Genomic DNA, 18,428 nt, shown 5'->3' on the forward strand with positions numbered 1-18,428 from the left:
CCCTATCTGCTGACCAACTCCCAGCTGAATATCTACAAATGACAGCAGATGCTATCGCCTTTTCAATCTCTATCCTAATCAACTGGACCATATCTGAAGCCAAAATTCCCAATATCTGGAAAACATCTTATGTTATTCCATTACATAAAGGAGGTCCCTCTACCGAATACTCCAATTATAGCCATACTCTCCCCACTTGCTAAGATCAAGGAGAAATGTATACATAAACAACTTATGCAACATTTACTCCAGAACGACCTGATGGCTAATACCCAACATGGCTTTCGGCCACATCATAGTGCAACCACTGCCCTACTGTCTTTTACTAACACCATTAATAATAACCGCAACAACAACCACACCTCGTCTGCCCTCTTCCTAGATCTTTCCAAGGCTTTTGACATGGTGGACCATCAAATAATGATTACGACCCTGCAAACTCTCAGTCTACATCCCAGTGCCCTTCTCTGGTTTAAATCCTATCTCAGTGACAGGCAACAGGCAGTTTTCTGGCAGAATAAGCTCTCAAATCTATTACCCAACACTATCGGAGTTCCACAAGGCTCCATACTAGGACCACTACTGTTTTCCATCTTTATTAATGATTTCCCTACTATCATACCAAACATCAGCTGTATCCAGTATGCTGATGACTCCACTCTGATCTGCTCAGCCACATCTCCAGATGACCTAAAAATGGATACTCAGGCTACTTTTACTGTTATAGAAAACTGGCTATCCAAACGTTGCCTACTACTAAATCCCCAAAAAAAACAAAATGCCCATATTTCCACCAACCCAAAGGTCTATACCCTACTCTTTTACCATACAAGCTAATGATGGGACAGTCATTTCCCCAGACCCCAATACCAAACTACTAGGTGTCATTATAGACAATTACTTAAAATTTGACCTCCATGTAAGCCAGACAATCAAAACCATCAACAAAAATCTTGGTTCACTCTACAGAGTTAAAACCTTCCTCACCCCCATAGCTAAAATAGCCATTGCACGCTCGCATCTACTCTCAACACTCCTATATGCCTCCCCCCTTCTAGCAAACATAAGTAAATCTGAACTAAATAGACTTACTACCTGCTATAATCACATCACCAGGTTTGCTACGGGCTCTCCTTTCAGAACCCACCACTGCATTAACCTCAAACAGCTCAGATAGTTGGAATTTCCCAATCTCGTCAAATATAACTTTCTAATATTGGCTAATAAAATCCTAAAGAACCCAAATAATACTCCAGCCCTTAGTAACTACATCCTCCCCCATAAAAACACAAGACTGCTACGTTCATCCAATAAGTTGCAAATACAAACAACTAGAATTAACAATGCTGCTGGCATGGCCCTATTTGCAAATTCTGTAAGCAGAACCTGGAACAAACTTCCAGGTGCCATTACCATGCTCTCCTCCCCAGACCTATTCAAGGCCTCAATTAAACAACATCTGGAAGTAAAATGGATATACCACTGTGACAAGCCTGACTAAATCAACATAATGTATGTAATTACTTATCTAATCTGATATTGTTATCTACTGCTAACCTCAAAATGGAAATTTGTAACACTGGCTGTCTGAATGTACTTCTACCTGTATTCCCTGCTTAACTACACCTATAACTAAAATTATAATATTATATATAAGCAATGTTTTTCTTTTTTTCTCAACTGCTTTTTGTTCTTGTATTGTGTCTGGAGCTTATCTCCCCGGGCCTCCGCTGAAAATGGACTTTGTTTCCAGTCGGACTAACCCGGTCAACAAATGTAAAATAAATGTAAAATAAAAATAAATAAAAATAAAATAAATAAACTATGTTACTATGAGCCTCAACAACTGTATTACGAAGGCACTATGTTACTATGAGCCTCAACAACTGCATTATGAGGGCACTATGTTACTATAAGCGTCAACAACTGTATTACGAGTGCACTAGGTTACTGTGAGCCTCAACAACTGTATTACGAGGGCACTAGGTTACTGTGAGCCTCAGTGACTGTATTATGAGGGCACTAGATTGCTGCAAGCCTCAACAACTCTGTTACGAGGGCAGTAGGTTACTGTGAGCCTCAATAACTGTATTACGAGGGCACTAGACTGCTGCAAGCCTCGACAACTGTATTACGAGGGTACTATGTTACTATGAGCCTCAACAACTGTATTACGAGGGCACTATGTTACTACGAGCCTCAACAATTGTATTATGAGGGCACTAGGTTACTGTGAGCCTCAGCAACTGTATTATGAGGGCACTATGTTACTATGATCCTCAACAACTGTATTACGAGGGCACTATGTTATTATGAGCCTCAACAACTGTATTAAGAGGGCACTATGTTACTATGAGCCTCAACAACTGTATTACGAGGGCACTATGTTACTATGAGCCTCAACAACTGTATTACGAAGGCACTATGTTACTATGAGCCTCAACAACTGTATTAAGAGGGCACTATGTTACTATGAGCCTCAACAACTGTATTAAGAGGACACTATGTTACTATGAGCCTCAACAACTGTATTACAAGGGCACTAGGTTACTGTGAGCCTCAACAACTGTATTACGAGGGCACTATGTTACTATGAGCCTCAACAACTGTATTAAGAGGGCACTATGTTACTATGAGCCTCAACAACTGTATTAAGAGGGCACTATGTTACTATGAGCCTCAACAACTGTATTACGAGGGCACTATGTTACTATGAGCCTCAACAACTGTATTACAAGGGCACTAGGTTACTGTGAGCCTCAACAACTGTATTACGAGGGCACTATGTTACTATGAGCCTCAACAACTGTATTACAAGGGCACTAGGTTACTGTGAGCCTCAACAACTATATTACGAGGGCACTATGTTACTATGAGCCTCAACAACTGTATTACAAGGGCACTAGGTTACTGTGAGCCTCAACAACTGTATTACGAGGGCACTATGTTACTATGAGCCTCAACAACTGTATTACGAAGGCACTATGTTACTGTGAGCCTCAACAACTGTATTACAAGGGCACTAGGTTACTGTGAGCCTCAACAACTGTATTACGAGGGCACTATGTTATTATGAGCCTCAACAACTGTATTAAGAGGGCACTATGTTACTATGAGCCTCAACAACTGTATTAAGAGGGCACTATGTTACTATGAGCCTCAACAACTGTATTATGAGGGCACTATGTTACTATGAGCCTCAACAACTGTATTACAAGGGCACTAGGTTACTGTGAGCCTCAACAACTGTATTACGAGGGCACTATGTTACTATGAGCCTCAACAACTGTATTACAAAGGCACTAGGTTACTGTGAGCCTCAACAACTGTATTACGCGGGCACTATGTTACTATGAGCCTCAACAACTGTATTACGAAGGCACTATGTTACTGTGAGCCTCAACAACTGTATTACAAGGGCACTAGGTTACTGTGAGCCTCAACAACTGTATTACGAGGGCACTAGGTTACTGTGAGCCTCAGCAACTGTATTACGAGGTCACTAGGTTACTGTGAGCCTCAACAACTGTATTACAATGCCACTAGATTACTGCAAGTCTTAATAACTACCTTATGAGGACACTAGATTGCTGCAAGACTAATAGGTTCATAGGTTCATAGGTTGGTACTAGGCTGTCAGCCCTGGGGTCTATATAAGCCTAGCCATAACAATTCCCTGGCTATTTCTTCCCACACTATTTACTTCCCTGGACCCCTGTCTAGCAGAGCGACTGATGTGATCCCTGGGGTGAATTTCCTTTCTTCCATCCAATCATCAAGGTTCCTTTTAAAGAGGGCCAAAGAGGTGCTCTGCTTGACATGTATGGGCAGTCTATTCCAGAGTCTGGGGAGTCTCTGGGTCAGGAACCTATCCCTCCAGCATGTTTTGTTTATTGTGATGACAAGGTTTAGATCCCTGGAGCATGTGGTTCTGAGGGATTGGGATTTCTTTAAGTGTAGCATGTCCAACAGCTCTGGGTTTGACATGACCTTGTATGTTAAGAAGAGATCGCCTCAGAGTAGATGATATGCGACATAGTATAGCTGGAGTTTTTTAAGGCGGTCAGCATACGGCATCTGCTTTAGGCCTGTGATTCTTTTAGTGAGGTATTTCTGCAGCCTTTCCAGTTGTTGCAGATGTCTTGAGAGGTACATACCAAATGGGGTGTTGTATTCTATAATGGGTCTAATGAGGGATGAGTACAGTGGGACAATGATCTCCTTTTTTCTGGATGAAAAGCCCTTAGTGATGAGGTGTGCCACATAGAAGGATTTCCTGACTGTTGTGGCGATGTGGTTATTGAAGGTGAGACCACTGTCCACCTGTGTCCCTAAGTCTCTTATCGTACTTTCGGTGTTTAGTGTACTGCCACCTATATGGTAATTCACAGGTACATGTTTTTTCCCAAAGGGGATAACTATACATTTCTTGGCATTGAGCTTGAGCCCATGGCTCTGGCATCAAACATCTGTTTCTGTAAGGCCCTTTTGTAGAGTATCCACATCATTTGGGGATTCAGTAATGGCTCCCAGTTTGCAGTCATCTGCAAACTTTGTTAGCCAGAGTCCCTTAGTGTTGGCCTGTACTTCAGAGAAGTAGATACCAAACAAGAATGGTCCCAGGACTGAACCCTGAGGTACTCCACTTGTCACGTGTCTGGAACTGGATTTGGAGTCAGCTACTTTTGCAGTGTGGGTTCTGTCAGTAAGCCAGTTGGCAACCCATTGAGTGACGTAGGGATTAATGCCCAGCTTAGTAAGTTTATCTATGATTCCAGAGTGGGGGATGGTGTCAAAGGCCTTGGCGAGGTCCAGATAGGGTGCGTGGGCCACCTTACCCTCATCCACTGCTCTGGAGACTGATTCGAAGAAGTCAGTCAGGTTCAGGAGACAAGATCGGCCCTTCATGAACCCAAACTGGGTGGGGTCCAGTGTTTTAAGGTTGCTAATGTCTTTGTTTATAAGTTCCATGATAATACGTTCCATGGCCTTGCAGATCAGGCTCGTCAGACTGATGGGGTGGTAGTGCCCGGGATCCAAGGTGGATCCCCCCTTGTGGAGTGGGATAACTGTAGCTGTGCACCACTCAGTGGGCATGAAGCGTGAGGTGAGGTAATGACAGTATTACCAAGACACTAGATTACTATGAGCATCAACAACTGTATTACCAGGACACTAGATTAATGTGAACCTAACAAAGTATTACAACAGCACTAGATTACTGCAACCCTCAACAGCTGTATTACCATGGTATTAGATTACTAAAATTTTCGCAATTGCATTACTGAGGCACTAGATTGCTGTCGGCCTTAAAAACCGTACAACCAAGACACTAGATTACTGTAAACCTAAAAACTGTACTACCAGGGCAGTAGATTAATGAGAACCTAACAACTGTATTACGAGGGCACTAGATTACTGCGAGTCTCAATAACTATCTTATCCGGGCACTAAATTGCTACAAGACTAATGACACTATTACCAAGACACTAGATTACTGTGAGCATCAACAGCTGTACTACCAGGACACTAGATTGCTGCAAGCCTCAACAACTGTATTACCAGGACACTAGATTACTGTTAGCCTAACAGCTGTACTACCAGGGCACTAGATTACTGGTAGCCTAACAGCTGTACTACCAGGACACTAGATTGCTGCAAGCCTCAACAACTGTATTACAAGGACACTAGATTACTGCCAGCCTAGCAGCTGCATTATTTGGATTTTGTTGCAATCAATTATATTACTGCCAGCCTAATAGCTGTATTGCCATGGTACTAGGTTACTGCGATTTTAGCAACTGTACTGCCAGGACACTAGATTACTGTGAACCTAACAAGTATATTACCAGGGCACTGTATTATGGAGCAGTCCGAGTCATTTGCAAAGCTTACGTGGGAAAATTCATACTTTAATTTAGAATTAATTCTACTAGCATATGAATTACATGATATTTGATTGCATTTTTTGTCTCTCACTGTTACATCACTAAGTGACATCTGCATATCAGTCATGTAATCTTAATGTATGTATTTGCAGCTTTTCTTGTGGTCTTAATTTAAAATGCAGTCTACCCACTAAGGTTTACTAGGTTAACAGCAAACAAACAAAGAAGCAAACAGCAACTCAAACAAATGGAAATTGAGGACTAAATTGCTAAAAATATTGCTGTAACCTAAATGCATCTGTGCTGTGTAAACAGTCTCTACAGATATGTCTTCATGTGTCAGAGCACACTGTAATATTTATTTAATTATTTTATTTTGTTAACTGGGTTAGAGCACTGATCAAAAATTGACCAATTGCAGTCTCAGCCTGAATTACATTTTACAAGAGCAAACATACCTGAAAGAGTAAAGCAAGCCATCTCCTGTTGTCCATTTTTCCTTGTGAATGCACTGTCACAGTGTCATGTGACTGTCAAATATAAGAATTCTGTTGTCTCAAATGCTTACTACGTTATCCCTGTCCAAGTGGTGGTTGTTTAAAAAGTCCTTCCTGCAGTAATGACATCTAATATGTGTTCATCAGACACAAACCATCTAGTCTTCTTTGTTTTTTACCTGAAGAATGAAGTCAAAATATTGCAGCCCAAGGGAAACACTGAATCACCCACTATGTACATTTGCATCTATATTACTTTGTCAAAGGTTCATTTCTGTGAATCTTCATTACTGATCCTAATATAGTGCAGGTTCACATCAGTGAACATTCACTTTAACAAGGGAAAGGAGCAAGTTGGGTATCATAAAAAATGTGCCCTTTTCCTCACTGTAGTGCAGTCTCGGAGTTGGTATATATAGTTGGGGGTGGGGGGGTGCAGCTCCCCACATTGGGGGGGGGGTGAAATACTGTGCTTTGTGTGATGTTCAGAATGCTGGGCAACTAGTTCCTTTCCCTGGGTAAGACATTTGTTGAAGTGAATGTTCACTGTATTAGGATTGATAAACGAAGGTTCACAGAAACGAACCTTCAGTGAACTTATATAGACCTGTACATTCAGCCTCTGTTATATCAGGTACCCTTAGAAAGAAGGCTACACTAAATGGTTTCCTGCTATAACAAGACACCCTTCATTAAAATGGCAAAATAAGTACACTCATATTTATTTTTCTAAAGATGGATATGTTTTTAAACAAATGCACTTACTACTATCTGTTATGCTTTTTTCAGCTTTACTGTATGGCTTAATGTGCATTGGCATGGCTGGCTTGGCATCCTTAATGGGAGGATTGTTGCAGGTAAGTAATGTTATGGAACATGTTGACATGCTAGTAATTGTTCAGTTGTAAAGCTGTGTAGCTAATTAATAACACGCTCTGTACAGAAGGTAAAGCAATGAATAATAAATTATCTGTTTGTCTGTCTGATGCAGAAGGATAGAACTCTGATAACTCAAATCTCAGTAGTAGGCCTCAGTGTCAAAGGAATTGTCCTGGTAGGGGGAGTGAGTGATTGGCCATGAACACACTTTTGGGGTACCTCCTGGGTGGAATGCAGGAAGAATAGTCACAAGATGGATATGGCTCTAGGGGTGACAGCCTGAAAGGAGCATGTAGCATTCTAGCTGAGGGAGGGGTACAGCAGTGTGAAAACATGTTCGCATAAAATTCCAACACAGAAGAATTGCACAGTGTCTGCTGACAAGTGAGAGTTGGGAGTGGGATTGGACCATATTTGAAAATCGGGGCCAGCTAGACACGATAGCCTTCTGGTACCTGACTTTCACCCCCAATATATGGGTATAAATAAGCTACTGTTATCAAAAGGTAGACCCTGTTTAAAGAGAGACCTCAATGGGGTGACATAAAGTGCCAAATAGCAGGGTAAGACAGAGAAACAAACAGATCAATGAGGTATACGGATTCAGCAGAATATCTGATGGTTGGGCTAGCACTGGAAAAATAAAAGTCTCATTTTTTCAGTATGACTATCAACATTTAGCTCAGACTACAGCAGAGTGTGCTTGTATACCCAGATTCTACTATAATTTTCTGAGTAGCTCAACTATGCCTTTCATTCTTTCAGTAGCAAGTTTACTTACTAATCCCACAGAGTGTTAATAGCAGCATAAATATGATAAGTTCTTAATTATATGAATGCATATGCCATGACTCACCCATTGTCCTACACGTATGACTGTCTAATATCTGGTATAATGAAATGCATGTTGAAATCCATTGCACTCCAGCTTGTAAGCTGTGAGGGTGAAAACATAGCTTACTGCCCTGACTCTTCTGGCTGTTGTTGTTAGTTCCAGCATTGTCACCTGGTTATTACTAGTTTACTTAGTAAATGAAGTGTGGATGACATGTGGTTTGGATATATTACAGTGTGAAATAACTGGGCTTATTATACATATTTATCTTTGAATGTTTTGGCTGCATATGGCAGTAAATGGGTCATCACATAATTATAGTTAACTGATGAGAGCATTAATTAATTAATTAATCAATCAATTCATTCATTCATACATTCTCTAATTACCTGGTTAATTCAGTGCACCACTGCAGGGAAACAATCCCAGCACTCAGTGTGTGCAAGGATCAGAAACTTATTCTGAAAAGGGTGTCAGCTCATCACAGGATCCCTCCCACCCCCAAACATACATTATCTCACAGGCATGTAGAGGCAGCATAGAAAATCATCATTTTGACTGTGGCCCATCTTTGAGATATAATTACACAATAGAAATTAGTTCAAGAATTTATTACAATCTTATAATGACAATGTCAGCATCCGTCAACAAAACATTTTGTAAATACTTTTTATGGCATGACATTTATAATTCAGACCTACTATTTTCTTTTCTTTAAATATGCATGTATAATGAAGCATTACTGATGTAAAGCAGCACAGAATTTAAGTAAACTATTAAAAGAAATTAAGATTGCAAAAATACCTACTTCAGAATTTTTGATCAATAGAATAATGATTGCCAAGATCTGCCCTTAAATTGGTATAAAAAATCTCTGGTTATTGTAAAAACCCTAAAAATCAAAATAAAATTAAGGGATACAAACTGGAATTTTATTGTGCTTATTTAACACGACAGAAAATAAAATTTGCTATCTTTAGACACTGCTGGTGAAAAAGAACTCAGTATTTCACTTTTATGATTAGCTGTATTCACAGTAACTGTTAAATTTGTTTTTTTCCCCTAAAATTGTGTAATCAACAGAAATGTGACACACAGCTTGATAATGTACATTTATTCAATGACTGTAATCTATTACAGTATGAATTATGACAGTTTGTTTGTATATGTTATGCCATGCAGGACTGGTTCTCTGCCTTATAACCACTAGGTTCCTGGGATGGACTCTGGTTACTTAGTTACCCTGAAAAGAACAAAGTGGCCACATAAAAATGAATGAATTTGTGTGTGTGTGTGTGTGTGTGTGTGTGTGTGTGTGTGTGTGTGTGTATGTGTGTGAGTGATAGAATCTTTGTAGCTACAATGGTTCATTTCAGTAAAACCATTTAGGTTTGCAAAACTCCTTAACCTGGATCTACTACAAAGGATCAAATGTGAAACTGTTCAATGAAAAGTGGTTCTGAGTGACTGATGACTACTTCCCTTAATTCTTAAATCATACACTAAATTAATCATGCTTTTTGCAGGTGGTCATGACCTCCTGTACTCCCATGTGGGGATTTCAGACCCCATATAGATGTACAGCCATGAGGAAAGGAGAAAAACCCTTTAATGATAAACACAGAACATACATGATCTTGCAATATAAGTACTTCAGTAGTAAACATGGTCAGGGAGTAGTAGTAAAATCAGGGCAATATGACTGAGGAGTAGTGTTTGATGAAGTACATATTGACCACTCATAGGGAAATTCCCATCAGCTCAAATTATGTGATGCAGCTTAACACTAAGAAATTGTTATCCCCTGGGTTGTACAGGTTAGCAGACACCACAGGGTTTACAAATAAATCATGTGACTCACCTTCAACCTATAGCTGCTCCTGAATGATCCTAGCACTTTACCATGAAAACATTATGAGGTTTCATTAAATAAAAATCTAAGCACTATAAAACTAACTGATGATGATTCTAACAACCCAATTGCAAGACTGGACCTAAACCCAGAAAAAACTGAAGAGATGACCATGAAGGAGAAAGAGTTGATTTACCTTAATGGCTGCCTTATGGATGAAGTTAATGCAGCTATAGCTACAACTGCTTTAGCACCTATTACAGAGGTTAGAGACTGCAACAGCTAATGGATTTTTTGAGTGAGTATCAGAAAGGACAAATAATATGTGCACCTTTGCACATTTAACCTTGAAAAAGAAGAGCACAAATCAAAGATAAGAAGAGTGACATTGGTACTGAATGCACTGATTTCACTGCTTTCTGTAGTATGTCGACCTTGGCCTGTAGCTATATAAACTGGCTCAAGGGCCAAGATAGAATACTGGATCTACAGGATTAATTAGTTGTACTTGGAAAATTAGGATCACCCCTCCTCATTGTTATAGAAGCCAAGGTGTAGTGCGTTTTCACTGTAAAAATAATGAATGAAAAAATAAATTGCAACTACATAGCATTCCATAAGCGAATAGCACACCATGGGAATATTTCTTTTTTATTTCTGACTGCCAGCTTCAAAAAGGGACCATGTCTATATGAATATGACCTTGTATTAGTCAATACTTTCAAGTAGAAGTGTTTGCTTAATTGCAGACATTGACAAATGATTTTACCACCATGACTAGCTATCAGTAGTTGTTTAGTCTGCTTGCATTGATCAGCTGATATAACGTTCCTGACATATCAGATGTCTGGGTGTTTCTCACCATTTTCTATTTTGTCCTGTCACAGGCAGCCATCACTATATTCGGTATCGCTGGAGGACCCTTGTTGGGGCTTTTTGTTTTAGGAATCTTCTTTCCATGGGCAAACTCAGTAGTAAGTAAACATTTTTTTCTAAACGTTCATAATACACCTCTTTGTTTTTTTTTAAATGATATAGTCTCATGAAAATTGTACACATGAATTTTACTTAAAAAACGGAAATAAGTATATGTGTGCACCTATTATTTAGAAAGCAGAGGTTTTACAGGTCTGAGGTCTAGCAGAATGCTACAGACAGTTCTCTGAACTTGCTATGTGTTTAAAGCTGTAGCAGTGATAAAGTGGTGACTAACAAAATGTCCTAAAACACCACAGTGCTGGAATGCTGTTATCATGAATGGATTTTATGGTCAACATCAGTTATTTGGAATCCTTTGCACAGCTGGAATTTGAGGCTTCAGTGTCAGATTTTAATAAAAATGAAATCACCTTAGTGATTTTGTAGGTCATTTGGTTTAATAAAAGATGATCTTCATAAGGGAGGTAGTCATTTTAAAACAGCGCTGAGTACATCCATAAATATCTGCACAAATCATATCACTATGAGCACTAACTACCAGTTGCAATGATTATAGATTACGTACAGCTGATTGTGTTTTGCAATGCTGCATACTTTTTTGAACTTTACAGCAAACAGACATACCGGCCAGAGTAGTTTGGTAACATAGGTTCATAGGTTCAAAGGTAAGTACTAGGTTATCCCCCTTGTAGGTCATTTTAAGCCTAACCAGTTTACCTTTTTGTGCGCAAATTAACTTATCTCACTTGGTTAGAGACTGTCTTTGCCCATCCTGTAATCTCCATTTGCGTGGTACAAAACCTGCATGGAGGATGGGATAGAACTGTGTTATTAGAGATGTGGCCAAATTGTACTTCGTGTTATCTAAGATGCATCCAGGGATGTTGTCAGGACCCATCAATGCAGCAGTTTTAGCTTTTGTTAGCACTTTTAGGACTTGGTCTTTTGTGATAGCTGGAAGCAAGCCAGTTTCAAGTATATCTTGAAAGACAGATGTAGGGGAGAGAGAGGTAAAATTAGAGCTAAGTTTATCAGCCATAAAGATTGTTATATCTCCAACCTCATTGTAGGTAACATCATTCACAATCAGCTCAGTGCATTGCTGCATTGTGCTTTTGAGATTATGAACATAACTAGAACATGCCATGTGATTGTCTTTTGCTTGGATAGCTGTTTTAACCTCAAACTTGGCTTTGGTAGATGTTATAAAGCTCCTGAGTTGTTTGTTTATTTCCTTGACAAGGGCTGTTTACAGATATCCCATTTCCCTATGGGTTTTTGCCACTTGCTGTTGTTTTCACTCACATCCTGAAGACATGTATTTTAGGGGAATTGCCAGTCATCTAAATTTGTCATATGCATGCATTCAGTGTTTCAGTAACTGTGCTCCCTATGTTACAATTTTCTTGCTTGCCAGGACAGGCTATGGCTCCTTCATGGTCCTGAACAGTGAAGCAAGTATCAGTGAATGAATGAATGAATGAATGAATGAATAAATATCTATATTATGGTAGCACAGTGGGTGGAAAACAAAGTTACGGTTTAAAAAAATGACTGCATAGAAGGAGGTTCAACATTTATTTAATCTGACCCCATGGCATAGAGTGATAAAGCCCTTTCTGCAGCCCAGATGACCCTTTTTCGAGTTGCAGCACAGGTGCTGGAAGGCACTGATGAGAGGGAAGGATGTGAGTGACCAGCTGATGGCAAATCTCCGTAATAGATGGTGGGAGGCAGCCTATGCTCACTGCAATAGAAGTATTACAAGCCAGGCAGGCTGTGAACTGCAAAAGGTACACTGCTTGGTCAGGTGATTGTACATGGCAGAATCATGCATGCACCTCCTGAAGGCAGTAGTTATGGAACTCACAAGCCTTCCATGGGGTGGGATAGGATTAGGGCACACTGACCAGCAGCAATATGATGCTATGCCGGTGTCCTCGATCTACTTAATTGGCCATGAAAGTCAGTCAGGTTAAGCTTGGTGGCAGCATATGTTCAGCTGCAGGGAGAGGAAGCAAAAAAAAATGTCTTTGATATTGTTGGTCAGAGCATGCACTATAACTTTTGACTATTCCACAAAAAAACAAACCCTATCATGCTTTTTTTGTTTATGTGGTTTAGATGTTTCATTGAAAATTAAGCCTCACAAATACTTCCCCACTCAATGAAAGGCCACTGCCCCACATTGTTGGCTTGGTCCATAATGTTAATTTGGCCAGTAAAAAAAAAGTATCAACAAAATCTGCACAGGTGGTTCTAACGTGACCACACCTGACTCACCAGAGTCCACTATACTAACTGAATTAGAATTTATTGACCAGTATTTTAGATACAATTCCAAAGAGCCACTTCAGCTCTCGCTACAGTTTGTAATCTATTTTTACCAGTTCAGGGTCACCTTATTTGATACAGATGAGAAGTATCCAAGACAAATGACTACCACGACTGTCCTCTGATCTAAAAAAATCAGTTAAAAGCAAATGACAAAGTTTGGGTTGACTGAAAAGTCCATTAAAATGACCCATGAAAATTTTGAAATTAAAATACTGGCTGGACTTGCCTCCCTGCAGGATCCACACTAGCACTTGTTTTGAGGTATCCTTACATGTTTAAAGGGATTTCAACATTTTGAAATTTACACATTATGGGTGCACTGCATTATGCAATGTGTGTGTGTGTGTGTGTGTGTGTGTGTGTGTGTGTGTGTGTGTGTGTGTGTGTGTGTGTGTGTGTGTGTGTGTGTGTGTGTGTGTGTGTGTGTGTGTGTGTGTGTGTGTGTGTGTGTGTGTGTGTGTGTGTGTGTGTGTGTGTGTGTGTGTGTGTGGTTAATAGCGGCTTAGTTGACAGTATATGATTGACTAACCAGCCGATTGACAGGTGTGCGAGCTCACACAATTCTTAAAGCTGAGGAATATACCCTTACCCCATGTTTGTGCGATCTGGGAGTTAATATATATTCTTAACCTTGATTTGTGGGAGTGCAGGCTCCCCCCTGCAAAAAATGTTTTTATTTGTTTTTTTAAGTTCTACATTTTGCATGTGCAGAGGCTGTTTCTTTATGCATGCTAGTTGACATTGGATGTGTTTGATTATATGTAGTACCTCTATTTAAATATATCTATAGTTATTTATTTATAAAAGCAAGACAGTCTGACATACAGCGACAAAGAGGGCTACAACCTAAATCTCTTTCATGTCTTAAACCACTAAACAAACATGTTTAAAATTATACCATGAAATTCAAAATGTATGTTTCTATATAACCAAAGGAATTTCTATCATGCTGCCAGTCCTGCAGTATGACACAGCTGACAGATGGCATTATAACATTTGGGGTAAAACACCTTTTGTACTAATGAACAATACCCCTTTGCCAGTCCACAGAAGTACTTTAAGCTGCTAGGACAAGAGATTTTCTTGTTTGGTTCACTTGTCTGGTTTTGCATGATGGCACATTACATGAGGCAACCATTGATCAACCCTCCAAAAAGCCTTATTCAAGAGTGCTTTATTAAATTTGTTCTGTCCTGCTGGCCGTCTGCTTTATCCTAACATTTATGTAAAAGAAACTTCAGCAGATGTTGCAAACTGTCCTGAAGGGGTGTCTCTTTTGATTTTTTGTCAGACCAGCTATGAATTGTACTCATTCCTTCCCTCTGGATATGCCAAATGCAGATTTTAAGTACTAGATTGTAATTTTTCATCGTCCATTCTTGATTTCAGCTAGTCATAGTTTTTATGAGGTTATCATTTGAAATACATTTTACAGATTTGGCTGTGATAAGTTAACAACTGGCCTAATCTAAATGTTTGCAAGTTTTTAAGAGATGGACTGCTTTATTTCTGAAATCACAACATGGAGTATAGATAGGATCGCTAATGAAGAGGAATGCTTTGTGTTCTGTACTGATGGCATATCTGCACTGCTGAAAAGATCTGAAGTAACTTTTTCAGAACTACCAGAAGTGCTTATAATCCTTATTTTATATGCCACTTTCTGTGGCATGTACAACGTGTAATCCTTCTGTGGTATGCCTTCTACCCTCAGCTGCCACCAAGCCTTACATAAACAGTATCACATTGCCTAAATTAGACTGCACAGCATGCATCTGGACATTGCTGTACTAGACAGTTCAGAGTTTTATACTACTTAGAGTAACATGTCCTGTTTTGTCTTGCAGCATGTACCGTAAATATGCAATTAAAGATGCATCACATGCAAAATTTTCCTGCTAGAGCTCTTTCATTGCAAGACCAACAGTAACAACAAGCCTACATTTTAGACATAACCGCTTGTCCCCCTAAAAATGAATTCGTACACCATGACGTGCATGGTGTATGCCTTGCTATATCCATGCCAATGGATACTTATTATTCGGTCATTAACAGCTCCCTAGAGTTTTGCACTCTAGTTTTGCAGACTAGATATTTACATGGAGGATACTCCATCTTGATGGCCAAAAGGTGAATGTTCTTTAGAGGTTTAAACCAACAGTTTGCTCTGGGACATAAGGATTAACTTTTAAAAACTTGCACTGATGTAATCTTCTTAATTAATTTTGTTTATGCATTTTTTTTTTTTTGTTTGTTTTCATCATCTCATTTTTTGGCTTCTTTCTTCAGTGGTGACTACCAAACAAAACTATTTGTTTTATCTTGCTTAGATGCAACTATAATTGCAGTACTTTATCCATATGTGCTCAGACCGGGTTAGCCTGAGAAGCTTGTATAGCCTTCCTTAAAATATACTTATGGTCACTGGAAAAGAAATGTGATACAGTTATATATCTGATGATGACAACACTGGTGTTTTAATGAAAATTAAAATAAGTAGCTGATTTTCTGATTCATAATGACATACCCGCCTGTGCCATTTTTATACTTTGCTCAAAAAACTTGCTAAGACTAGTACACAGGAAAGTTAAACAAAATCATGAAAATATGCATGCATTAATTTAAAATAGCACTTACTGTCCTTAATTAATAAGGCTTGATAAGGGAGCAGATCCTGAAAATCATAAAATCATATAGATATCTATATCTATATTTATATATCTGTCTATCTATATAAGGGATCACTACTAAACCCCGAAGTTACATAATACTGATGCCCGAAATCCCGAGACTAAAATACTGGTATAGACAAGATTACTGAAAGTACACAGTACCGAAGCACATAATCATGAGAATACTTACATTACGGTGTTACCTTCATTGAGAAAGTTAGTATATGCGGATAGGTATAAAAGTGGTAGTGTTACTTTAAAACATCATACAAGGTCTAAGAATACTATAATGTCTGACGACTGCTACGATGCACCCAGTGACGGAGTTGTTGGGAAATTATACAGAAGAATGCAATCACAGAAATGTAAAGAAGTTTTAGTTATTGAGGGCAATGTGTATCATTTAGAAAGGAAATCCCATAGCAGAAGATATTGGTGTTGTAAGTTGGAACAGAGTGGGAGTTGTAAAGGAAGAATAGTAACAATCTCTTTGTCTGAAAGTGAGCAACTGCTGAAAACCATGCCACATAATCATGTTGGAGATCCGTTTGAGCTGGGAAAGTATAATGTCTGCGGTAGTCTGAAAGAGAAATCTTCTCTTTCTAGAGATACACCCTTTTTGCTTGTTGAGGATGCAATGGCATCAACGTTTCTTGAATGTGTGCCTAGTTCACCCAGTAAAAAAGCACTTCTGCAGCAGATTAGAATGGTCCATTGTAAATATCATGACTCACACATCCCTGATTTAACTTTGGAGAGCTTAGACATGAGTATGTGCCCATTTCAAACTGGTACTTTCATTGAAAAATGGATGGTGGATCCCACCTCAGGGAATACTGTGGTAGTGTTTAGTATACTAAACAACTTGCATGATCTCAGTGTAGCAACAATTTGGTTAATGGACGGCACACACTTTTGCAAAGGTGTGCTTTGCCGTCAATTGTACAGTATTCATGGCATAGTAAAATATGCCAGTTATATTAAATATGTACCTTTGCTATATTGTTTAATGTCCAAGAAATTTTTTATAATATGATGTGACATTGTGTACTTTATTTGCTGTCAGTCCATAATTTTGAGCTTACATTACAGTTCATTCTTTGTGATTTTGAGGTGGCCGCTATCAAAAGTATTAGACTGAATTTCAGTGGTATACAATCCAAAGGTTGCTTGTTCCATTTCGGACAGAATGTCTGAAGAAAAGTGCAACAGCTTGGATTAGGGTCACTGTATAATTTGAGTTATAATTTCCATTTGGCAGTTAAATGTTTGGTAGGTTTAGCATTCTTGCCTGAGTCAGACGTTATACCTACTTTTACTACTTTAAAGGAGACATTCCCACAGGAAAGCAAAGAAATTATCAAATACTTTTCTGATTGGTACGTTTTGGGGAGATTAAGGAAGTTTATGACTTGTTCTACAGCAGTGACAAAATTTCCAGCTTTATTCCCTATTTCATTCTGGAATATCTCGGAACTTAGCAGGCTATTTTTACCACGGACACAAAACTCAGAGGAAGCGTGGCATTACCGATTGAAATGTATATTAGGGAACAGAGCAACTGATCTTTTAGTTCTTATGCATGCACTTCTGGATGTCCACTCCCCTGAGATTCTCTGTTTATCTGAAACCTGGTTAAAACCTAACACTAAAGACAATGAAGTGTTACCACCTGGATACAACATACACAGGCTGGATCGTGCTTCGAGGAAGGGGGGTGGGGTAGCTGTACTCTATAAATCTGAGCTGAATGTCACCATAGATGTAATACAACCTCCTCAGATTAATAACTCAGAGATTCTTGCCACCAAATTGCAACTTAATAAAAATAAATGCATTAATATCATCTGTATGTACATTCCCCCAGGTAACAATATATCTACATTTGAAGATATCCTGCACTGGCTATCATGTCGCTACCCCCAAGAAACCCTACTACTTGGAGACTTTAACATAGACTGGGGCACTTGTTCCTCAGAATCCCCAACCACCCATATTAACCTGCATGCATTTACACAAATCATATCCACCCCTACCAGGATAGGTAAACCCAACCAAAAAGAAAGTATACTCGACTGGGTACCCATAAACAGTCACCCCCAACTGTACACCTCTGGTACCCTTCTTAATGGCCTAAGCGATCACCTTCTCACATATGTAATTAAGCACAAAACCATTAATTCCCAACAACCCTTACTCAGAAAGGTTAGAAACAATAAAAACTTTGACCCTGCCAAATTCCAACAAGAACTAAACTCATGTAATTGGTCTATTCTAAAACACCTCCCCTTAGATGAAGCAGTAGCATACTTTAACAACAAATTCCTTGAGATCCTTGACTTGCATGCGCCTGTTCGTTCAAAGAGAACCAAGGCAAAAACTGCACCATGGCTTTCTATAGAGTCTAAACTCAAAATTACCCTTAGAAACAAAGCATGGGCTTTATGGTGTTCTTCTAAAGACCTTCAAGATCACATTAAATACAGGCAATCCAGGAACGAAACCAAAAAATCAATTTTACAAGACAAA

At 39.1% G+C, this 18,428-nt stretch overlaps 1 protein-coding gene across 1 annotated transcript in view; it reads left to right on the top strand.

The window, feature by feature from the left end:
• The window catches only part of SLC5A8 (solute carrier family 5 member 8), a 181,918-nt gene that overhangs the window by 124,044 nt on the left and 39,446 nt on the right, over nucleotides 1-18,428 (top strand). The window contains exons 10-11 of the mRNA XM_044087777.1: nucleotides 7,175-7,242; nucleotides 10,839-10,925. Of these exons, the coding sequence (XP_043943712.1) occupies nucleotides 7,175-7,242; nucleotides 10,839-10,925 (155 nt within the window). The remainder of the gene's footprint in view (nucleotides 1-7,174; nucleotides 7,243-10,838; nucleotides 10,926-18,428) is intronic.

This window comes from Protopterus annectens, chromosome 11.part0 (genome assembly GCF_019279795.1).
Source record: "Protopterus annectens isolate FY-2018-M chromosome 11.part0, PAN1.0, whole genome shotgun sequence".
Classification (NCBI taxonomy): Eukaryota; Metazoa; Chordata; order Ceratodontiformes; family Protopteridae; genus Protopterus; species Protopterus annectens.